This window comes from Synchiropus splendidus, chromosome 1, assembly GCF_027744825.2.
Source record: "Synchiropus splendidus isolate RoL2022-P1 chromosome 1, RoL_Sspl_1.0, whole genome shotgun sequence".
NCBI lineage: Eukaryota > Metazoa > Chordata > Actinopteri > Syngnathiformes > Callionymidae > Synchiropus > Synchiropus splendidus.
The window spans coordinates 31,438,068-31,462,436 of NC_071334.1; the positions used below are offsets into that span (position 1 = coordinate 31,438,068).

Genomic DNA, 24,369 nt, shown 5'->3' on the forward strand with positions numbered 1-24,369 from the left:
ATGTTTATTCTTTTATTTCTTAAAAATTCTAAAATTTAGGGGGAAAAAAGCAAAGGAAAATGTTGGGGGGGTGAACGAGGGGAAAAAAACAAAGAGAACGGTGAACTTACTTTTTCCATTGGGAGTTGGATTGAGGCCTTGCAGTCGGTGAACTCCACCTTGATGCTCGGACCCTGGACTTCAGTGACCACATAGTGCAGCCTCTGAGACTCCTTCAACATCTTCCTGTTGCTGCCACCAAATTTGCCCAGGACTCGATACGCCACGTGGGAGATGCTCTCAGCTGGGTTACGAAGAGTACGCCACAGGGCCTGAAGAGCAGAAGCAGGATGGCATGTTACTAGACAACATGTTTTATATTATCCGTGTTTATTTGACTTTTACAGACCCAATTCCATGTGGATGGACAATGCTAAACAGGCAAAATAAGTAAATAAATAAATATCTATAGTAGGAGATCCAGCTTTTTTTTAATCTGCATAAATAGTGCTACAGGTCAACCTTAAATCAGGACAATGGAAGTCACTGTGCGTCCACATATACATAAAATATTCAATTACTTTGAGTTGGAAAAGAAGAAAAATTGGTGACTTGTTCATCAGAATCTACAGCACAGGGTCTCCAAAAACAAAAACATTAGTCCAGGTGAACTAACTATACCTGCATGAGTTCAGCTCTGACTGGCTGGATGTGGTCATAGAGGAAGTCAGGCTGCAGGTTGTCCACACAGAGCTCCAAAGTCCGAAGACCTTGGCTAACTAGAGTCTGTGAACCATTGAGTGCGGAGACTAGTGGATCCATCAACATAGGTAAGTAGGGCAGCAAGGAGCTGAGGCGAACTGGCACCGTCAAACACAACTCCACAAACAGATCCTTCATGTGCTGCTTATGTAAGCCGCTTTGCAGCATGTTCAGTCCTTAAGCAAGAAGGAAAGAAAAAAGAAATAACAGGTCTGTCCAACTTTGATAATTTAAAAAAAAATGTATATACCGGGAGTATTTACCTTGCAGAAGATTAGGTAGAAGTGGCAGGAACTCTTGGTAAAGAAGATCATGGCTTCCCCCACCAATGGAGCGGAACAGAGCTCGTAGAAGGAGGAAGTAGTTGTAGGGCTCCTTTGCTGATTGAGCCAACTCCATTGAGCTGTTTACTATTTTGTGCAGGTGAGGCTGGAGAGAAAAAAAAAAAACAATGTAATAACAACACCTAACACTTCACACACTCCACATCAGTCAGAGCAAACCAACCTTGAGCATCTGCTCATTTTCCGCAGCGAAAAGGGATACAGAACCAAACACCAGCTTGAAGAGTTTGAGGTAGAGGTTGGAAAGTTCCACATTGGAGCCCATCTCTGGCAGTCTTTCGAGAAGATATTCCACCAGGATGGTCGCAAATAGAGCTGATGTTGACAGGTTGGCCAGGAAAGAATTGGCAACGATCTACGAAGAAAAGGGTTTTACATTTTAACTGACTCATTCTACACACAAATACATATACATATATTCATAAGAGAGTTAACAGCTGGGTAAATACCTGCAGAGCATAGTTCTTGGAGATCCTCTCCACCATGTAAGGAACAGTGGTCTGAAAGATCTCCTTGAATGTGAGTGGGTTCATCATTGTGAAAACTCCAGCAAAGTGTTCTAGAACCTCCTTCTCCTCCTTCATGCGAACAGTCTGACAGTTAGCCACTCGGATGTACGTCTGTTGGTTATTGGCAACCTGAACCTAAAAACCAACAGTACTTAAAAAAAACCTTCAAAGTATTGACATAATAAACGTAACATTGATAAATATTTCCTGCACAACAAGCAGTGGACGAATATCCCCCAATACAGTAAAGGATGTTTCACAACAAAACTCCTGATTAGAAGAGTACGTAGAAACGATCCAAATGTCTTAAAATTGTATGGTAATTAACAGCCTCATGTGGAAAAATAAAGAAGGACAGGAGGATTTAAGAATATATATAGGAAGAAGACAAAACATTACGATAGACTGAGCTCAACAACAGAAATGAAGGCAACATGGTTTAATGATCTCCTAGATGAATGGAGAGAAAAAAAACATTAATAAATAAATAAAAATAAATAAATATAGTTTTTTGAATATCTCCATTATAGAAGTTCATTACAATGATAAACAGATATTATAAATGAAAGAAAAAGCTAGGAAAATGATTTAATCAAAAGTAGAAATTGCACTTATTAAGAGAAGAAGTCATATAAAAAGGTGGCTTTCATCCATACCTGGTAGATGTCCAAGGCCTGCATGGCATACTTAACCAGCTTGATGTAGATTTGTGTTTCCTTGGGTTGAAGTTGCTTGTTCGGAATAAACTGAGCCTCTGGAAATGAAATTTAAATCACATGAGTGCATTGGTACCTGACGGCATCCTGTGTGTTCACTCACCTCCAGGGGCTTTGCAAGAGGTGATGCCCCAGGTGATGGTTTTCACACCACACACCAGAGTCTTGACCAAGCTGCGACAGTCTGACACTTGAAACGTCTGCTTGTCCTCTTTGTCACCCGACCTGTCGAAGGGCGTGGCGGGGGGCTGTGTCACTCCAGTGACAGGGGTCGGGGGAGCAGGAGGCGGAAGGGCAGGGGTGGTGGAAGGAGTGGGCGTTGCTGGTACCCCTGGCAGCACGCCTGGATCCACCACACCCAGCTCCGATTGGGGCTTGCACTTCTTGAAGATAGAAACTAGCTGGTAGCGAGCGATGGTGTGGAACTTTAGAACAAACACCTGTAGCGATCAAAAGAGGGTTTTTGATGAATTTGTTTAAAAAAGTTTAAATGCACCTGGACAAACAAGACAAAAGAAAGTATCATGACAAGGCAAACGATCATGGCGCACCAAGACGGTTTAAATGAGAGCCGTCATGCCCTGAGAAGAAATCTCATGTAGTAAAACAAAGTGGAAGCATTGAAACAAAAGACTAACATATAATGCATCATGACTGAGGAGGACATAATCATTTTCGGCATATTTTTAAAGGGAAAAATACCATAAGAAACATAAAATCTTGGTATAAACCCTGATACATGACATCACAGAAACAAAATGACATGAAAAGAAAAGACATGACAGCATATGAGGATCATGAAAGATTGATGGAAACAACACAATGCCAGAAAATACAAAACAACAAGAGAGTGATAGTGACACATGATTGGAACAACTCAACACATACATATTTGAATGCAGTTAGACGCTGCAAATGCCTTTTACGTCATACCTCCAACATCCTCATAAGAATGTCACGCCCATTTCCATTCTCCTGTTCAGATTTGGAGCGAATACAATCCACCAAGTTGAGAAGCAGCTTGCAGGACATGGTCTGGATGTTACTGGGAAGCGACTCATCATCGATGTTCTTGGCGAACAGTTGCACAGCGAGGGACAGATCCGTCAGAGGCAAGTTCTGACGGACATGGTGCACCAGGTCTGCCAGTGTGCTGTAGGCCAACGGTCTGGGAGAGGAGAGGTAGTTGACAATAGTTGGTGTGGAATAATAATAAATAATCAGTTGGGGTGTAAAAAAAATATTTATGCGCTCCATTACCACAATACTCGATTCCGTGAGGATGGACATTTTTGCTGAAATACTGCAACACTTGATTGTGTGATATTGGCTTGATACGTTGAGTTGTCGCCATCAATAATTAATACTTAGATACATGGATATGGTGCTGCATTTGTTTAATACCAACGTTTTCTTTTTGCCCACTGGAGTTATTGTAACTGAAATCCTACGTGGACTGATGTCATAACAAAAATTCACTCTCATGCACATGATATTGTGCTGCATTATCGGATTTTCGACCTTATGGTTCTCATTACAATATATTTACGAACTTACAGTATCGCAGTAGATCGCAATGTATTGTATCACCACTCTTGTCAGATCGGGATACATATTATATCGCAAGACATTTGCCGATCCAAAGCCCTAATAATCGTGAGCGATCAAAGGGGAAAATGTAAACGGTTTCAACAGGATTTTAGCAATCACACAGAAAGTAGTAATCGCAGAGAATGAAGGCAGGGACATCTTGACAGATATGCCGAATTGAGAATGAGGGTGGCGCAGCAAGGAGAGAAGGTGAGCTAATGACTGACACTGATAGTGCTGCCAGAGCTCATCCTACAGTTGTGGCTCCTGCACACAACTAATGAGAGATGACAGCTACTTTCCTAAAGAGGTGAGCCAGTTCAGCAACTCGAGGGGGCGGCGGGGGTCAAGGAGCGTTTAAAAATCAATCTGGAGAAAAACGAGTGGCTCTCTGGGGCTGTGGCATCACATGGAAGTTGACAGCAGCATTCCTGAAGGAGTATTCCCCACTACTTCCCTCAGAAGTTCTGTGTCACATCATCAACGGTGGTACGGGTACTTAATGTGCACCTGGTTGAGCACTTGCACACAAATGGAGTGGCCACTCGTGTTGAGAAGATCAAATCATTTTAACAAAACACGTGCGCATGCAAAACTCACCGAAGAGTCTCCCTGGCTGTGTAGCCGGAGCCGATGAGAATGGATTCATCAAAGAGTTTGTCCATACAGGGAATGAATTCTGTAAAATAAATGGAGCATTTCTTTCAGTACGTGTCATATGAAAGGTTCATGGGCAAAGTAATTTGTGTAAGATAAAGTGAGATAAATGCTAAAAGAATGTTCTAAGGGATAAGACACGATTGTGGCACCGCCATAAAATATTTCGTTGCTGTCACCAATGTAAATAATATTGCACAAATCATTCATATAAATATAAAGTCTCTAACTGTGCACATAACAGACCACACCAGAAACTTTATATAGTATTCAGGAAATGTGAATCCGGGCAGAATCCCTGGAATCACTTTGACTGTCTGCAAATTGAAAAGACTTGAGCTTCAAAACACACATCGACATGTGCCTGAGTGCACTTACGGCTACGTAGGTCAGTTGTGAGGATGTGCTTGGCTGCGATGAGCAGCTCTTTTCGGAGGTGAGCGGTCTCAGAGGGGCAGTTGGTCAGCAGCTGCAGCATGCCCTTCACCATCTGCTGAGAGTACTTTCCAACCAGGTCCTGACAGGGTCAACACACATAACACAGATTAAAAAACACGTTTAGTTCTGCTATCAAATGTCAATTTCGGTGGTGTAATGGGCATTCTGTGCTCACGTTCTAATACAGAATTTTAATACCATTGTAGCACACAAACCAAAAACAGAAACCAACTTAGATTCAGACGTGACCCCAGCAGACAGCTTTTCATACACAAAAAGAATATATTTAAGATAGCATGTAAAAATTTCAGGTTTCATTTCAGGTTTTAGGCATAAAGGAGTGTTAATAGAAGAGACGTGCACCTGGTAGATCCTGATGATGTAGGCAAGGAAAGAAAGAGTCTTGATCTGTGCAGCGATGAAATCTGCGTACAGCTCTTTGTTGTAAAGTTTGTGCTGCCTGTAAAGAAGTGATGCACAGTAAAAACAAGCATTAGCAGTTGGAGTAATAGTTGGGCTCAAACAGTACGACACATGGACCACTTTGCACTAAAGCTCTAACTTTAAGTCTCTGTGACTCTAGCTGCCAGTGTGTGTCGGGGTATTTTTTAAATTATCTCTGCTCCATTTCCTTCCTGTTTGGAATTCTTAACACATCTCTACTCCACCTCCCGCTAAGCCAATTTCTCCAATTCCACCTTCTCCAAATGGCTTTTAATTCTAACTCTAGCAGGCAAAGTGCCAAGCGACCCTATCAACAATATTGCTCCAAGGAATAATCAATTCTCCAGAAACGTTCTCGCTCAGAGAATGTCAGAGGAAAATGAAATTAGTCGCAGGCATCATTAGAAGTCGGTTTCCTACGAGACATACCTGGCTTGCGGAGACACCTGGAGCATGATGGTGTTCATGATGAGTGGTACAAACTCAGATACCACATTGTGGATGTTCAATTTATAGAGCTTGAAAAGACAAAAATAAAGAAAATAAACATTAGAATACCAAATTAACAGATAAAGACACTTCATCAATTGACTCACGTAAGGTGGGATAAGCTATCTTACGGAAGTTCCATTAATCTTGGTTTAGACACATTTATTTGCAAGAGATACAAAGCAGATCAATTCTCCTTGTATTGGAAGTGTGTCATCCATACCTGATACATCAACACCACGATGATGGGCAGTTCTGCCAGCACCTTGAGAGACAAGGAACCCCGGGGGATAATCGTGTGCTGGAGGTAGACAGAAAAAATTAACACAATGGATAAAAGCAATGGCATGCTTGATCACCTGACATATTTAACATACTTAATAAAACAGCATACACCTTTAATCATGACTAATAAACAAAACAAAACCTAAACAGAGCCCGTCGACGTTTTCACTGCTGCAGAAGATAGCAAGTTTCCCATCAGTAAACATTATTTCAAGTGGCTTGCAAAGATGAAGGCTGTAACGCAGCACACTACTGCCATCTAGGGTGTCACAAACGAACGTATATAGCGTGGTCATTTATTAAGGCATTTGAAAAAGGAGAAATAATATACCGTTCGTGTTTCACTGTCTTCCCGCTCCGGTGCAGTTTTAACCAACACAGATGTGATCATTCCCACCATTTCTGGTGAGGGCACTGTGTTCTCCGCTATCACCTGAGGGTTCTCAAAGTACCTGGCCTGTTGGAGAAGTCCAAAATACACATCAATTGAAATGGTGAAACCGTTTGAAATTAGTCCAAAGGAAAATATGGACACAAAAGCTTTGATATCGGTGGTAAACTCACAACAACTTTAGGGAGGTCTTTGTAAATCTGCTTCACAAAGTCTAGAAAATGATGAATCTGAAAAGAGGAAAATGTTGAACATGAATCAAATAAAACACATTCCACCAGCAACTACAACTTTTTTTTTAAGCTTTTGTTCTGTCACAACAGTCAGTGCACATTTTATATTCTACAAAGCAGGAATCTGATTAGCAGAAGAGTTATATATCATATTATAACAATATTTGACAATTATCCTAATATGATCCTTTAATTTTTCATACCATTCAGCTTTGGCACAAAATCTGTAATGCTCAAGTTGAAACATATAATTATAATTAACTACAAGTATATATTCATCTGCATGCATTTTGGTTGGGATTAAAACTCTTGGTGTGCTCCTAATCCTGATTTAACATCGATAATAATAAATTAGAAATTCAAAGGAAGTCCAAAAACAGGACAATTACCATAGTGATATAATATCAGGTGGGTAAAATTGTTTTTTCAATCGGAGACTATAATAAACCAGTCTTTTAATAAACAAAGACATCCTTTTGGACGGCATTTACATGTAATGTCATCGCAGTGGAAGTTACAATACAGCTTGTGATTTGTTTTTCTAAAACATCAGTAAGAGTATCTTATTGTAATCCTCTGGTGTTATTTCTCTACTCATGCACAAGGACCACAAACAGTCAAGACATTGGTCTTCTCAAATTATATGGTCCTAACAGAATGCACTTATGATAGAAGATGGTATTAGATGCTACTGTAAAATCAATTTCTTTCAAAGGAGGACAGAAAGTCAAAACAGACAAAAAAAGTCACCTCTTGAGATATGGGAGGCCGAAACTGTTTGTGCAGCTCAATAATGATACGAAGACATATTAGCACATTCTCTTCGCTTTCAATCTAGAAAGAAAGACAAAGAATACAAAATACTTTTTCAGCGATGTATGGCTGAAAACAACTCAAGAAATATTACAACATCACTTAAAAAAAACATTGCATGACTTCAATACAAGGAATACTTTTTTCTACTCTTCCAAATGGAAATAATGGGCAAAATATAGAATCCATACCTCCAGGAAGCGAAACATCACTGACAGAATATTCTTGGTGTGTGGTCGCAGGTGTTCATTGGTTGGAATGCGATGAATTATTTCCAGAATAAGTTTCCTAAGTTGCTGTAAAAATATAATTTAAAATAACACTAGTTATTATCAAGGTTTTTAACAAAACCTTTAAATAACTAGGGCACTCTCTTATTAAAAGGTCAGCATAAAGAAGAGATAATTATCAGACTACATACCTGAGTGGGTTTCTCCTGCAGAAATTGAACCTCTCCATCCTGAAGGAATGTCAGGAAGCGTGGGATGATGTGCTCCAGGAAGGTTGAGTATTGTGGTGAAGATGTGACATTCTGGAATAAAACAAATAGTAGCAACATTGTCAATCATCATTTGTAAGCTATTTCAAAACAAAACATTACCAACAAGTTCACGTTCTCACCTCAAAATTCTCGCTGACCTCCTGCATCATTTTTAGTTTCGTTTCATCAGCTGGAATTTGAATCAAAATGAGCATTAATTCAATTTGTTTTGCAAATGACAAAATATCAGACATTTAAAGGTGTTCATCATGGGCTCTCAGATCTTATCAGTTTTACTTTCAGCGACCAGTTTGATAATAAGGCACTTTTTTCACACACGCAGTCACAGACATACCACACATTAACTCACACACACTACCACCATCTCACAGACACAAGTGCCTTTAACTGGACTAAAGCATATCGCCCTCATCACAGTGCCCATACAGAACACAATTCATTCTAGAATAACACTTCAGTCACGCAGTTAATAAAACAACAAGTATTTGAAACAGATTGTATGTCAAAAAAGTGAACAGCAGATTTTCTGGAGTAGAAAGTCCACATTTTACATAACCTAGAATGACGTGCTTTACTTACGTGTATTGGTGTCTGTCAAAGCTGCTACAAACTGCAGGTACTTCTTCATTAGTGTGGTCTGATCGACCACAGTGGGACTAGGTGCTGGCACAAAGGCCATGGTGGAGGTTGGAAGAGACAGAGCTGCCGTGGAAGTGAGTGCAGACGATGGTCTGCACAGATCTCAGACTTGTTTTTTGCAAACACTGCAATATACGAAGACATATCAGTGCCACATCACATGCCACACACAACTGTTTCATGAAATACAAAAAATGACACAACATAGGACAATCAGCTACATATTGCATTTACCATAAAGTCAATATTTGAGGATTTGAATGGCAAACACTTAATAAAATAACCAAACCGAAACATACCCCGCACACAGTGGTGGGCACATATTGATGACGTCACGGGCGTCAGTTAGCATCAGTTTAGCACACCGGCGAAGAAGATCTGATTTATTTACGTTGTACTTCGTATGCGTCCAAACGCCATTTAAATAAAACATCTTGTGTGGTCATGAATCAACTCCAAAACCATTTTCATTCAATCCCACACTAGATGAGCGACTTAACTCGTTATGTTATGCTAATTGGTTAGCTCGCTTGAATAAAGAGAGCGCTTACTTAGGCACTGGAGTTACGCTCTGTTTCACAAACTATGGACACTTACAAACAAGCAAACCACGTTTGCCTACCGCACTAAAACTCTGAGACCGAAAATGACACATATTTTGGTCAACCGCCAAAATGCTTCATCGGTGCACTTAAAAAGTCAGACTCACCGGTCCAGCAGACAGAGGCAACCTCCCCGTCCACCGCGCTGCAGCTCTGGACTACTCACTAGAGGCGAAAGCATATATCCCTCCGCGTCATCCTGTTACTGTTTGTTCTTTTGCGTGAATGTGTCGTACTCATACGTATCACACATGTAGATGCATTATTCTGAATTAAACTGTCGATGAACGATGCCCTTTCCTTCATATGTCTGTTGAAAATGTGCAATTGTAGGGCCAGCGGAAGCATATCAAGTGTAGCTGGTGGTTGTATGACCATCGTTTTCGATGGTCTGGCACTACTCGCGGCTGTTTGCTAAGGAAGTGACGTACAAGATTAAACTGCGCATGTCCACTTTTGTTTTTTTTGTTTTTTTTGTTCTACGAACAGATGCGAGTGTGACAGCTTGAGAATTGTTTTCAATAAAATAAAATAAAATATCTGAGAAAGACCGGCAGGTGTGCGGAACTTAACCTTTACTCTTAACCAAACTAAAACCCAATTATAATGACATTATAATGATAATAAGCTACTCATACTGATGTTTTAATCTTCTAACCCAGACCTGGGCCAAATGCGGCCCGGGGGCCAAATGCGGCCCATTGACTGGATTTATGTGGCCCTCCTAGAGTCAGAGTAAAGCTATAAAACTGACGTTGTTGTCTCTGACACTTTTATCTAGTGCATTGTTTTTTGTTCAGTATGATGCAACTGAAACATAACTTTCTCGTTTGATTATTTTTCTTCATTGTATGTAGTGTTCTGCTATTTTAGGAGTATTTCTTGTCCCTTAAAATGCATCAGAATTGAAAGTAGATTTTGAAAAGTATGAGACACATCAAAAATCTTTAAATTGAATTTGGTTTAAATTAAATAAAACACAACAAACCAAAATTTTCTGTGTAATTTCATTGTCATACATGACATTATCACTTGATTTTTATTTTTCAATTTTCTCTTATTCTTCTTTCTTTGGGTTTGAACAGCCTCTCTCGACGGTCACAATATAGAACCTGGGCGCTTAGGAAATTTTATTGGCCACCTCAGCTCTAACCCTTATGAGGACAAGCCAAAATATCCTCACTACGCAAAATGTCCTCACAAGAAGGTGGCTTGTCAAGACTTGGTACTCGGAAGTATGGCAAAACATGCCTACACACACACACACGCTCCCACACGTTTTTATGTTTGTGGGTACATTTCATTGACTTACATGCTGTCCTCAGCCTCACAACCTAAACCTAACCATCAAAAACAAATGGCTCACCTGAACCAGGGCCTAAATCAAACTTGAATTTAATAATAATGTCCAAGTTATTTTGAAGTTTTAATCCTCGAATTGACGCTTACCCTCGTGGACACCTGTAAAAAAGCCCGCACACACACACACACACATACACACATATATATATATATATATAATACGCGGTCATATACTCACACTTGTCATCAACAACCTACCATGAAAGGGCATGTGATTTAAATATTTTTATTGCCCCCTTATTGGGTGTCAGATTTAATATTGGAACAAATTGGATACATGCTGTGATGTTCTTGTTAAACTTTCCACTTCCAATCATCCAGCAACCTTCAGTAGAGGATGTTTGTCAGTTGCTTATTGCAGTGTCCCTTTCCATTACTGGATGCATTATTGGATGAGGCTTTATTCTGAAAAGGGGTGCGCAGATGACACAGACATCCGAAGGCACTCATCAGTCCATTAGATTTGCGTTTTTCAGAACACTCCTGCAGCTGCTGACGTGGATGTGATGCACCAGAGCCGTACCAGCATTCTCCCTCGTATAGAAAGTGCACCTCTCTATGAACATGAATCATCCACAATGCTCAGAACCTCTATTCATGCAGCTATTTTTTTCATATATGCACTTTTATAAGGGCGCTGCTTATTATTGATAAATGGACCTCTATGATTTGAAATGTCAAATAATGGAGTTTAAAAGGGCTTATTCAAATTGTACATCAGTTATTCAATTTGTTCTATGTCACCTGCTGTTTGTGTTAAGAATAGACTTTGTTACCTGGTAACCAGAGAATGAGCGTGTGAGTGAGTTAAACATGGATAAATCCTGCACCCAAGTGCTTGTGCTAGTTAAACAAGTCATCGCATGATTTTTCTTCGACTTATAATGATGGTTATTATTGAAAAGATGAATCTTTTCAGGGGCAGTGAGACAGATTTCAGTTTGGTAACTCAGGATTTCTTTGGGCTTTTGCTAAAGACAATAGATCTCTCTGTATAACCACCATTTGTCATCTGGTCACAGGTTTGTCTTTACCTCATGTAGAGAAGATGCAGCCAGAGATGGACTTTTTTGTGTGTTAGCATATTAAATATGTCATGACTATAATGAAAAGTCTGTTTTTCTGTTTCTGAAATTATATAAAAGCATAGCTTTCTTTGCAAGCACATACTGCGCACAAGATCAAGGGTCATTCATTTCTTCAGAAATGATTTTAAAATGTAAGTTAGTCTTACACATTTTCATTTGGAAAACTAGAAACGCACTGAGACAGCGCAAACCTCCACCAAGCAGCATCCAATGACCAAGTAACTATTACGGTTCTAAGCAAGGCGGGAACCAAGTGCAGGTGCAAGGCATCGATTGACAGGCAGGTGTAAATGCAAACAACACTTTATTACAAGAGTCCAAAACACCAACAACAACAAAGAGGAGTCCAATATCCAAAAATTTCATCCAAAATAAAAGCAGATTGTGATTAAATAAAAAAAATCCTGGATCCTAAAGTCAATCTGGCACAAATGATTAAAATGCCCCCATCGCACAATATTAAAGAATTATTTCACATATTTCCTGAGAATTTAATCCAAATCTGGATCACTGACAGGCCAAAAAGCAGGCAGAAACATAACCTCTTTGGTGGAGATAAAAGAATATATGTCCCAGTCAGTACTGTAGCTAAACATCTCATGCACACATTGAGACATATCAGAGACAGAGAATGGTATTGTCGTCATGCGCAGACAGCATGGTGTCATGACATTCAGCTTCTTTTTATCTTAATTTCACTGACCTAAGTACCGTAGAAGAATCCTGCTTTAACATTCAGTTGTTTGAGCCGACCTGTATTCATTCTCATCACTGGGGGACACGTGTAACAGCTTGTTATCCATCTGCTGGCTTGTTTTAAAACCTGCCATTTTGCCAACTATGAAACATCTCAGTTACCACGTCTCCAACATGTTACCCCTGTTTTACACCATGAAATACACCCAAACTTAACCTCAAAATGTGGTCGGTCCAGCCATCTCTTTATTTGTCATTCACCGTACTTGTGTGTCATCTCACCTCTTTATGATGGTCCATGCTTGATGTTGAAATTCCATTTTGAGCAACTTATGTCAAAAATAAAAATAAAAATAAAAATAAAGGTAGTTTTAAATATTTAAATTGACTTAACTTGTCTTCACATTTATTTGTAGGAAACCAAAAAGCATTAAAATTACTTGGTAAAGTTATTTTAATGCATAACAAAGTCCTTAACTTAAACTATGCAGAACCAGTGGTGAATCTTAATATTAGGACATTTGTCTTTATTTTCTGGCCTGCACAAATAACCCAGAAGTGAGAAAAAGACCAACAAAGAATGATAATGCTTCAATAATAGATAACATGTTGCTGTCTATAAAGATATGGAGGGTTGTATTTGTTGTTGTAGATGGGGATGTCTGTAAATATTTCATCGTCTCAGTGTTTGGCTCTTGGTTCGGGCTCCATGTTCAAAGCTCAGTGGGATGTCTTCCAGTCTGCGCCACAGGCTGCACTGACCTTTCTCAGTCAGACAGTCGGCGGCAGTTAATTGTTTACCTGCACATCAGGATTCACCTGCATTATTGGCAAATGTCTTTCTGCAATTATACAATTCCACCCAATAGTTTGGACATAATCTGTAGGTGTGTTCATGGGTGGTGAGGGGGACATCCATGTCTAAAGGGGTTTCGTTTTCTTCCTGACCTTCTTGAGTCAGATATCTCTGTATATCTATATAAGAAGAAAGATGACGATAACACAAGTGGGTCACATCTTACCAGCGTCCCTTCCTCCCCGCTGTCTTGTAATCAACATCAGTTAATTGACTTTCCCAGGAGATAAATATTTGTTGGGCATGTGGGTGACGTCATTCTACTACAACCAATCCCGGAGGCGCCGTTTGCCATGTAATCCTCTTTGCTGTGAGGAACTGTCCGATCAGTACGGCACCAACATCTCTGCGCCAGAGGAAGAGGTCACAAGCCAAAATTAACAGGCTTACACGAGCCTTCCGAATGATTTTTGGCGTGGGATTCGTTTCTGTATGCTCCCGAGTTTACGTTTCCCTGCGGTTATGTGTGTAAAAGTCCACCTGGAGAGGCTTTTACGCAGTGAAGAGGAGCTGAGGTTTTAATAGACTGAGCTGTTTCCAGGATCGCAAGTGAATTCTGAAGATATGTTTTGTCTTTGGTTCGGGCTGTTGCTCCTGCTTGGCTTGGGGAAGTGTCAACCTGACGACGGGAAGCGGTACATTTGCAGAGCGGTCCCGCTCACCGGAGAAGCCAGCTGCCCCGTAACTTTACTCCCGGACTTAAACACCGGGGGTCAAGAAGAGGAGCTTCGAAACACCGTCATGCAGCTCCGAGAGACGATTCTTCAACAGAAAGAGACGATATCAAAGCAGTTAGGTACGATCAGTGAGCTGAACACTAAACTGACGCTGTGCGCGTCCGCCACTGACGACAGGAAGAGTGACAAGGGGGCGACAAGGGGCAAGGGGAAACAGAACACGATGGGAGACGTTCCCCGAGATCCAAACGACACCATCGACAATCTCGGGAAAACCATGCAGGGCCTCAAGGACCGCCTGGAGAATCTGGAGGTAAAGTGACGCAAAGAGGCAGCCGCGCCAAAGTTCACGCGCAGAATTGCGGGTTGAGTTTGGGAATCAGTGGCCGGCATATCTGAAATACAGATTCGGACTTGAGGTGTTTGACATGTCCCAATTACCAACAAAAATAATCTTATCAATGAATTATTGACCAGGTGAGCCAGTGTAACCTGGGTTGGTTGGATGGCGCCGTTTTCCCACGATTGTATTTGCGCCGAGGACACGGGATCAAATGTGGTGGGAAACAAATTTTGAAGTTCACATAGCTTCAAAACACTGCGGTCCACGACTATTGTCAGCGGAGACTTGTCAGAAGGCCACCTTGCGCCCTGTATGCGGGTGGTTACGTTATTTCCTTGCAAATAACCTCAATGAAATTGCATATGACTCAGAAAACGCTTTCAAACAAACGGATGGTTATTATGAGACTGAATTAAGCAAGCTTCTTACATCATTTAATGTCATAATCAAGGACCAACGTTGTCAATTCAACGGATGAATCCTGGAATTGAATGTGCGTATTTTCAGATAGGTAGATAAACTAAAACTTCGAGCTGTAATAAAAATGTGGGTGACCCAAAAGAGACAGCCTACTTAAAACAGAGATTGTATTCCCCTACTCAACAACACGTTAGATTTAGCAAAGATTTTAGTTTTGCTTTGCTTGAAACGCATGATGAAATATATTGCTGTCACTGTCAAATTAAAAATAAAAATACAGTTTCAACATCTGCACTAAGCAGAATTCCAATGCCAAATATCATTGGATTTTAAATATTGTTTTCTTTGTTTTATATATTTTTTTATATATTAGGTTTTATTTACGTTTAGTATAGTCTGTGAATAAATAGACTTTTGTACTATTTTTAATGAGGCAGGGAAAAAATAAGCATGTGCGATTGCTGATGTGTTGAATCAAATAAATTTAACTTACTAATACATCAACCTGAGTAGTGGAGTTGCAGTGACATACAAATACATATATTTCAACGTACAATAAATATAAACTGGGGATTCAGCTTTTAACTGTACAGTGGTTCCATTAAATTAGTCAAGTTGTAGCTCAGTGCAGTGCTTTTTTTATGTGCCCCATGACGTAATCCTGGTTCACCGCTCCTGAGATTCTGTTGAATGTTCATCCTTGTGTACTTCCTTTGTGTTCTCACTTAGCAACAGCAGATGAGGGCCAACATTTCTGGCACCTCATTCCCCAGCGAGTTGAGAGACCTGCTGCAGCGTCGCCTGGCTGAGCTGGAGAAACAGCTCTTGAAGAAAGTCAACAACCTTGAAGAAGAGAAAAGCATGTTGTCCAATGCCACGGCAGCGTACAGGCTGAAGACTGAGAGCACGCTGAACGCTTTGGTGGAGAGAATCAACGAACTGGAGAAAGGTAAGAATGGGGTCGTGATGAGAGGATCATGAGATCATGCTGGGTTATGATGGAAGAACCCTTGTCAGGGTGAGAAAAAAGCAGTTAATTAATTTTTTTCTTGTCTTATAAAGACGCATCTTATATTCATGCAGTATGTGTATGGAAAATGAAAAATAAACATGAAACAATTTCTCCTCTTGAAACATACAGTGCATTATAAATTAATATTGAAGCTCTTACTTGTTCCTGTTATTATGTGTTTAGTATAATGTATTTAAATGGTATTCAAATTTCTATATGAGCGTTATTATTAGAACACGGGTAAGAAGACTGTACTTTCAAAATGTGTTCATACGCTCTCTCACAACTTCATGGTATATGTATTTTCTCCTTACCACACATTATCACACTAAATATTTTCTTCCCAAATGTGACCTTTTTCCTTCAGTTTTGAAAAACAAAAAAAAGTCAAATGTCCTTTCTTAAATTCTGTCATGCAGGTGGAGGAGACTTCAAATCTCCAGAGCAGTTCAAGCTTTCTCTCCCACAGAGAACAAACTACTTGTATGGTCGCATCACCAAGACCTTGCCGGAAATGTACGCGTTCACGCTCTGCATGTGGATAAAGTCCAGTGCGAGTCCTGGCATCGGGACGCCCTTCTCCTATGGAGTACCAGGACAGGCCAATGAGATTGTGCTCATTGAATGGGGGAACAATCCAATTGAGCTACTTATCAACGACAAGGTGAGCAATCTGTTTTTCATCTGAACTGATATTTATCTCTTCATTGAAACAATAGCTATGGGATTTGTGAACATAATGGAAATGGAGGTTGAAGATTGAGGTGTTTTACAATAGTGGGAGTCAACTCTCAGGTTAAAGCATGATACACAGGTTGAGAGAGCACGGCTCAGATGTGTATGGGGAGGTTATGTGAATGGATTCTTTGGGAGGATTTGGGAAGTGAACAAGTTGGTGTACAACCAATATGAGGGTAAATCCATGCATCATGCATGGAGGCAGTGTGTTGAGTAGGTGTCGTGCCAGGGTGAATCTACTGTGCCTTTACCAGTGCTTATACTCTGAAGGTGCCACTTGACATTCGGAGAAGTGAGTAGTTCCTTCATTCAGCAAGAACACAGTGAAAAGGGTGTACTGCACCTCAATGTAATGAGGTGCGTGCAAAAGATTAGAAGAAATCCATTTATATTTTGAAGGAATTCGGGTGGGTTTCAAGACTTATCCAGGTGGAATGAACAAAACTTTGCTGCCTCAGTAAGTGTGATGCCAGTCTGCCGCTGGATGATGCTTGCAAAGATGATTGGTATCCTGAAAATATACAGAGGAGACTCAAAAATATGATGTTGAATGAGATGTAGTTTGATTCATCAGACATCAATGTCATGTTTTTGCAGGTCGCCCAACTGCCCCTGGATGTGCGTGATGGAAGGTGGCATCACATCTGCATCGCCTGGACCACACGGGATGGACAGTGGGATGCATACCAAGATGGTGAGAGGCAGGGAACTGGGGACAATCTGGCTGCATGGCACCCCATCAAACCAGGTGGGGTCATCATTCTGGGACAAGAGCAGGTAAGGGGGTAAAGAAGTTGGTATTTTGCCTGTTGTTATAGCAGTTGGTTTTGACACATTTACAAAAGAGGTGCAGACATTTTTCTTTAGCAAGTAGCCGTATTGTTCTAAAGGGAAGTTAAATTATATCATTCAAATTATATTCAATTCATGTTTTGTAGGAACAGTATCCTCATTACATATTTTACTTAAAACTGTCTCACATATTGAATATAATGAGTTAACATTACCTTAAAGCATTTGTTGTTAGATTTTGTTACGACACTGTCAAAGGACTGCTAGTCTCAGTAACCTTCATTGTCCATGTGAAACGGTTTGTTCGACCACCAGCAGAGAAAGATAACACAGCAACACAACAGTTCTTCAGTTCAGTTCTACAGTTCAGAGATGTGGACATTAGAAGTTGTCCGTTTATGGTGGAAGTAAATGATGTGCCATTGTGTAGTGTACAGTACAAGACCTTTGTGACACCATACTGTTTTGTGTTGTGCAGCATTTAGTTGAAGTTGAAAAATATTTGAAACAAAGAGTTGTATTTTGAAAAGCAGCACATGTGCAGTGCTTCCATTTTCACTTGTTTATTTAAAATATCTCTATATATATATATATCTATATAATTTGAGTATGGGCTCAAGGTATGGCGTGTTTTTTCAGACAAGGATTAAGGTTGACTTCCTGGTTTGGTTGGGTGTTTGGTTGCATATGATTGACTGGCATCTGTTGCTCATTGATTTGGATTTATTTCAGAGATGTTTGTATTTTGTTTTTTGGTATTTTAAGTGAGAGAACCACAAATATTGACTTTTGTCTCTCCCTCTCAAGAAAGAGTTCTTAACTTAGTATCAAGATGATTCAGTGATAGAGTCCGACCGTCATTCAGCCTGGGACACTATACATTGCACAAACCACATTGGCCTGAAATGTCAGTTTTCTGTCAATTACAGTGCCGAAATACTACTATAGTTGTACTGCGGTACAGTTTCAACCACTTGACTTGCTTGTTATAGATCGTAACAATGTGTTTAATTTCGGTACCTGTCGAGATTGGCGTTTCTCACCCATCATATATTGTATCCAAAGTCCCCGCAGTCAACAAATAAAGCAGTTATGTGACTTAAAAACAACAGAAAATAAAAGTCATAAATTATTTTTTTGTGAAACCCAATGTGTTAATGTGGTTCCAGGATGTGGTAGGAGGGCGCTTCGATGCTGGACAAGCCTTTGTGGGCGAGCTGAGCCAGGTCAACATATGGGACCGGGTCCTGAAGCCAGTTGAGATCCAGTCCATGGCCAACTGCACATCCTATAGTCCTGGGAATGTGATCTCCTGGCTAGCCAGCAACGTGGAGGTCTTTGGTCGAGGGGCATTCAAGAGGCCGCTGGAAGTGTGTCAGGAGCGACTCCCGAATTCGTAAACATCTGCCTTTCCCCAGACGCTTTGCTGTTCATTTAGTTTCCTTCAAGCACACGTCCAACATCTGTTATTGTGAGCTTTAGTGTCGGTCTTGCACACTCCTCTAGTCCTCTCAGTGTATTTAAAAAGGTGCGCTGAGGTAATTCAGCCTCACACCCACCAGGAGGTTTTAATATGGTGTAAATCCATTCGATCCCTCGCCGTCACACGCATGCTCTCCTGCTAGTACAACCTCATCCAAGTCAAGACTTGGCCTGGTGAGGACATGTGAGTTGGTTTTGCGTGTCGAGCCAGAGTGAGTGGGAGGAATGATTAGGAGGTCTAGCTAATGTTATGTCTTTTCCTTAACATGGCAATAGGCTTACAGCCAAGTGCAATCCAACCTCTCCAATTGACATGTTCACTCATTAAGAGCTGACTGGGATTTTGCCCCTGAACTACCAAGTTCCTAAAATAATAGAAAGAACGACACTCAATATCGGATTACAGTCACCAGTAATGTCACAACTTGTTCTTTTTATGTTATAATTTACGTTTGATTTTTTTCATGTTATTTATTTTTGAAGCAAATTTGCACTTTGTACAAAGTTTATATTGTGATACAAATACTGAATTGCTCTTTAACCATAAGGTAACAATACAGTACAGCTAAAACTATTTTAAACAAACTGTATTTTCAGATTCATGACTACTGTTCATAACTCCCAATATATGACTATTTTCCTAAAGTCATTATTTGCACGTTAAAATAGTCATGTTTGTATAATTTACTCATTTATTTTACCACTTCTCTTTATTTGTTGTTAATAATATTACAGTTTGAATTTTTAACACAAATTATTTTTATAATGTAATTAAACGTTGCCATTGAAGCCTGTAATGTTTCATTGGTTTCAGTTAGTGAAACCAGACTGAGGTGGAGTATTGATGAGCATTTTTCTCTTCTGGCCTTTTCTGTCTCGCCATCCCATCGCTTTTCTGGAGCTGTAGTCACATACTGTTCTCGCTGTTGTGAATGTACAATGTCACTTGTTTGTTTGTGTGAAAAGTACATCATCCTTGTGAGTGAACTTTGCACTTTGTTGTCAGAATATCAGGAAATATGAATCATGAAATATGGCCTTCTAATTAAGTGCCGCTCTGTTTTCAAAGTGTTGATGTTATTATCTTTGCCAACAGTTATGTATAATTCAAAGAACTTTAAATTTAATAAAGTCACTACTCAAATGGATTGTTCAAAGTGCATTCGTTGGTGACGCTACCATTCTCTCTGTAATCACTGTTTTTATATTCATGTGGATAGGAAACCTAATAGATTCCATGAAAAGGAGCTGAAGATAATTCACAGCAAGTGGAGTTTTGACTAAGAAGGCTTAGGCTAAGACAACAGAAGGTGTCCTAGTGGCATTAACACTTAACAGATGAGCGAGAGCCAAAGGTTAAGACTGATGTCACAGACAGGGAGTACAGATATCCTGCTCAACCCAAAACAAGTAAATGTAATGTTTCTGGCCCCCAGTTCTGACTTAATGTAATGTAAAAAAGTTCAACTGTGAAATATCTGCGGTGTGATGTGCAAGACGGGTCACTCCATGGTAAGTTGTATTTGAGATACACTGTAAAAGGGGTGGTTCCCTTCAACAGTCCTTGAAGTCAGTACAGCATTTTGTTGTTTTACAACCTATATGCATTATGTGCCTCTTAAGAGAAACATAATAGGAAATAATGCAAGCAGTACATAATGTTGGCTTGTTTCCTTACATGGTATTTCGAGAAAAAAAAGACCTTAATGAATGCATAGTTTCAGGGAAAATGTACCACTATTCTACAGCCACCATATGATCGGAATATTTTAAAAAATGAATCATCATTTTTTTTCAAAGGAGAGGAGAAATGCATTATAAACTTTCAAGTGTTTTCTACAGCCCTCAAGAATTCTTCAAGGCCTTTTGAAATAATGCTGCAGTAATTTTATGGTACTTTTAGTACCTTGTTTTTCAATGGCTTGTGAATGAATAGTTGTCATGACGACAAAGAGGAGAGGTGAACTATTTGTGAACATTGTGTGAATTTACGCAAGTTGCTGGTTAAGCCTGATTGTTGTGATTCGCATGGCAACTCAGTGCAGTGATGGTTGGTCAATAGGGGGCGCTAGGGCACTGCCCCACGCCTCATACTGTAGAACGTGCCATATGGTGCATTTATTGATTTATTTATCATGGGATATTAATTATATTTATTATATGATTTTGCTTGACAAAGGTTAATTATTTAATGATGGTTAATCGTTACTGTGTTGAGCGTTGAAACATTAATTAAAATAACTAAAATATTATAAGGAAATTCACTGTTTCCCTTGAATTATAAGGAAACTGCATCCTATTCATTACATACTCCTTGTAGGGAGCTGGAAAAAACAGCGCTGCTCAGCCAATCACAGACGTGGAATGGTCATATGACACCAAAAATTCATCCAATCAGCATTCTCCAACAAAATCTAAATAACTGCTACCATTTTTTTCTGGTGACTTATAATAACGGATAAGAATCATATAAACATTTTCAGTGCACCACATTATACTGTGGGATGTCACAACCATAACATGCATGATGAAGGAGAGTAGCATCTTGGCGTGAAACACTTTGTCAATGTTGTATAATATACGATGAAATCATATTCATGAATAAAAGTGTGTCGTGATGCACAGTGAAAGGCCATAAATTATAGTACATGCTATAATTTCATATACTGCTCAACTTCATGCCAATAATATGTTCATTCATATGAGTTCAAGAGCCAATGCTGACTTTTGTGGAACAAAAGTAATGTTCCGCTGGCCATATGACAGCATTTCACATCAGTTCTGGCAAAAGAAAGAAGAAGAATCAGCATCAACAATAACTCAGTTCACTTTGAGTATAAGGTCAACAGCAATGACGGCTAATCACTTAGTGCGTCTGTGAAGTCAGAATTATCAATATCTGATGAAGACAAGTTCTTCAGCCCTTGCATGGAAAACCATGGGAAAATGAAAGCGGAGTCTCCTCAAGGGAGTCAGGTGAAAGTTCTTGTGGTATTAAGCAGAAAATCAAGCGCAACAAAAATGTGTCAGCTGTCACACTGAGAAATTAGAGCCATGCGCTTCATGTTCAAGTGAGAAAATAAAATTAACCTCAAGCCCAAATTCTGATGAAAATGAGAATAAAGATATTTGCTGTTTCATTAAATATATGCTATGTTGTATGTCATGTACATCAAAATGACGGACGCAAAAAAGTTTCTATTCAGACCTCTTCCTGTTGTCGGGTGAACATCTGCAAGCATCAACTAGCGCCAGTCTTCATCCAACATGTTCTTTCCTTGATTTAAAATGTGCTGAATTACATGACAGTTCCACTTACCAAGAGCCATCAAATCTGGGTCAAGAGCTTTACATTACATTATAGACCAGAGGTTTGTCTAAACATTTTACCTGGTTAACAAAATGGCCATCTGGCTTGAGCTTTTTTTAAAGACTTGTCCTGGATCTGTAGCCAAATATCCCTGCCTGAATGTGTGATTCCATCTTCTGAATGTGAATACGATGCTTTTGCCAAGCCATGAAAAATTATTCAACACCATTTGGGATGAATACAACTGTGAACGTAAATGTTGAAATTACAAACATTTCGAATTTTGAATTATGACGTTGAAGATTTTTTAAAAATCCAATAATGGCCCAAATGGCTTCCATATTAAGATAAAGACTATCTTAAATATGTAATAGCTGAATATTCACAAAGACTCTCAAAAGTTTGTTCACAGCCAGGAGTGTATCCATGGCAACCAACATTTTCCTGCTTTTCACATCAAGCTTTGCCCAAAGAAAGTGTTTTTCAGCGCAGTGTGACTACAGATTATTGGCTCCTTTTCACCTCATAGTGAGTTACGTTGTGTTTATGTTAGTGAGTGGCATCAAGAAAAAAAAGAAAATATTCATTATTTAGCAAAAGATATAAAATGAAATCACTTAACCTGTTTATTTATATTAAACAGGGAATCGCCCTGGAAGTGATAGGCACTTTAAAGCACAATACTGTTCAGTGACTGCATGTGTGTACATTACAGAATACAGAACAGTTAGCTGTAAGCTTCAGTCGTAGTTAGGAGTAATGAGTGGAGTAGGGCAACAGCAGAGGCTTGTTCTCTTCTTTCCTCTCAGGAGAAATGTTAAGGAGAACTCTGCTGTGAGCACACTCCTGGCTCTTCAGGAACAAAGCATTGCTGGAAACTGCAATCTGGAAAACAAGCAGCGGTCAAGTCACCTGTCTGTTGCTTCAACTGAAGACATCAATGAGCAAGAGTCCATATAAATAAACTCAAGATATTGCTAACAAGACAACAGTCTGTTGCTTTGACGCATTAGTTATTTACCTACCAGAAATAAACAAAGACAATGCTTATTTCACCAAACATTAAATACCTGTTGTCTGCTGTTGTGTCGAGGGCGGCAGGCAATGACAGCAATGAAGGAAAAGGTCGCCACAAGAACAGCTGCACTGGAGACGATGAAGAGTACGTGGGGAGTTGCTGGACATCCAGAGGAGGGACAAAGACAAGCACACACTTATCGTATAATGTTTACTCAGCGCATCACTTTTGCCCCTGTTACTTACACAACATCACAACTGCTACGGTTATTAATGTTGCTACTGCAGCAACAACAACGACTTCAATGCATCTGGAGTTACTGTAGTACTGCCATGATTCTAAGCACCTCATTAAAATGACTTTATGGTGATCAATGTGGACTAGTACATGAAATACATGACAAGTTCAAGTTTAGGTCGTAACACATTGGAGCCCACACAGAGGCTGTGATATACAGGTAGTACGCACCCAGCATATAATGCTCGATCTAGAGTTCGACTCGTAACATTGATACTACTCCTCGATTTCTAGTAGTGCTACTATCACTAATACCTTCACTACTATTACCACTGTCATACCCACCTCTATTTTTTGTGTACAGTTACTGCTTTCCCAATATGTCCTGCTTTGAGAACCACTAGAAATGTCTTTCTGTCTTATGTCCATTACTACCTTCTCCACTACTAGTTATTGATTCCTCCTTTCTTTCATATAGTGCTCCTGCTGTGGCTACTACATCTGTCAAAGTTATTTACCTCGACTAATTCTCCAATTGTCATACTAATACAGTATAGTAATACTAATAAAAATACTAAACCAGTTCCTCCACTTATGTTTAAGAGTGTCTTCTGGGCACTCTGATTTCCTCCTGGTTGTGCTATGATTCTCACCACAAGCAGCTGGAATATTCACTAGTCCTTCAACAATGTCAGGAAACAAACAGAATAAAATTAATGAATGTTTGTTTTTCTCCATCTGTTGCTGACCATCAGCCTAAATGGCAATTACTTAGAGTAAATATAGACTGAAGTAACAACCTTTTTGCTAAAATTAAAATCACAAGTGACAATTTTAGGTTACAGAAAGGCCAGATTATCGTAACAGTGACCCAGTGAATGCCAAATAACAATTAAAAAAACAGTGTTTAAAAATTCCCAGAGGTTAAAATGATGATGGTGCAGC

General features: G+C 39.7%; 3 protein-coding genes across 7 annotated transcripts in view; 1 reads left to right on the forward strand and 2 right to left on the reverse strand.

Moving 5' to 3' along the window:
- The window catches only part of trrap (transformation/transcription domain-associated protein), a 63,690-nt gene extending 54,078 nt beyond the window's left edge, over positions 1-9,612 (reverse strand). For 2 of the 4 annotated variants that reach the window (XM_053879512.1, XM_053879486.1), the window contains exons 1-21: positions 9,501-9,612; positions 8,732-8,916; positions 8,272-8,321; positions 8,072-8,182; positions 7,842-7,946; positions 7,588-7,671; positions 6,778-6,834; positions 6,545-6,670; positions 6,152-6,229; positions 5,869-5,957; positions 5,359-5,455; positions 4,936-5,074; positions 4,501-4,579; positions 3,244-3,478; positions 2,414-2,750; positions 2,251-2,348; positions 1,535-1,729; positions 1,249-1,440; positions 1,005-1,170; positions 661-917; positions 111-311 (exon numbers count right to left, since the gene is read on the reverse strand). In XM_053879512.1, coding sequence (XP_053735487.1) covers positions 111-311; positions 661-917; positions 1,005-1,170; positions 1,249-1,440; positions 1,535-1,729; positions 2,251-2,348; positions 2,414-2,750; positions 3,244-3,478; positions 4,501-4,579; positions 4,936-5,074; positions 5,359-5,455; positions 5,869-5,957; positions 6,152-6,229; positions 6,545-6,670; positions 6,778-6,834; positions 7,588-7,671; positions 7,842-7,946; positions 8,072-8,182; positions 8,272-8,321; positions 8,732-8,831 — 2,796 coding nt within the window. In that variant the 5' untranslated portion in view covers positions 8,832-8,916; positions 9,501-9,612. Of the gene's footprint in view, positions 1-110; positions 312-660; positions 918-1,004; positions 1,171-1,248; positions 1,441-1,534; positions 1,730-2,250; positions 2,349-2,413; positions 2,751-3,243; positions 3,479-4,500; positions 4,580-4,935; positions 5,075-5,358; positions 5,456-5,868; positions 5,958-6,151; positions 6,230-6,544; positions 6,671-6,777; positions 6,835-7,587; positions 7,672-7,841; positions 7,947-8,071; positions 8,183-8,271; positions 8,322-8,731; positions 8,917-9,025; positions 9,064-9,342; positions 9,361-9,500 lie in introns of those variants that run through there. The other 2 variants (XM_053879495.1, XM_053879504.1) reach the window with 2 other exon arrangements.
- Positions 9,613-13,721: 4,109 nt separating this feature from the next.
- nptx2b (neuronal pentraxin IIb) lies at positions 13,722-19,985 on the forward strand. 2 transcript variants are annotated; one of them, XM_053876720.1, is made up of 5 exons: positions 13,722-14,385; positions 15,565-15,784; positions 16,267-16,511; positions 17,183-17,362; positions 18,547-19,985. In XM_053876720.1, exons 1-5 carry the CDS (start codon positions 13,960-13,962, stop codon positions 18,775-18,777), a joined length of 1,302 nt encoding a protein of 433 aa, XP_053732695.1. In that variant the 5' UTR covers positions 13,722-13,959; the 3' UTR covers positions 18,778-19,985. The 2 variants fall into 2 exon arrangements, with proteins under 2 accessions (XP_053732695.1, XP_053732703.1); XM_053876728.1 differs by having other exon boundaries at positions 17,183-17,279; positions 18,547-18,794.
- A 2,841-nt stretch (positions 19,986-22,826) lies between these two features.
- The window catches only part of tmem130 (transmembrane protein 130), a 6,814-nt gene continuing 5,271 nt past the window's right edge, over positions 22,827-24,369 (reverse strand). Inside the window, exons 7-8 of the mRNA XM_053853501.1 lie at positions 23,240-23,346; positions 22,827-23,054 (exon numbers count right to left, since the gene is read on the reverse strand). Of these exons, the coding sequence (XP_053709476.1) occupies positions 22,920-23,054; positions 23,240-23,346 (242 nt within the window). The 3' untranslated portion in view covers positions 22,827-22,919. The remainder of the gene's footprint in view (positions 23,055-23,239; positions 23,347-24,369) is intronic.

Coding starts and splice junctions, on each gene's coding strand:
- nptx2b (XM_053876720.1), top strand. CDS start 13,960: ATGTTTTGTCTTTGGTTCGGGCTGTTGCTCCTGCTTGGCTTGGGGAAG. Junction 16,512..17,182: donor AGCTACTTATCAACGACAAG/GTGAGCAATCTG, acceptor ATGTTTTTGCAG/GTCGCCCAACTGCCCCTGGA. Junction 17,363..18,546: donor TCATTCTGGGACAAGAGCAG/GTAAGGGGGTAA, acceptor ATGTGGTTCCAG/GATGTGGTAGGAGGGCGCTT.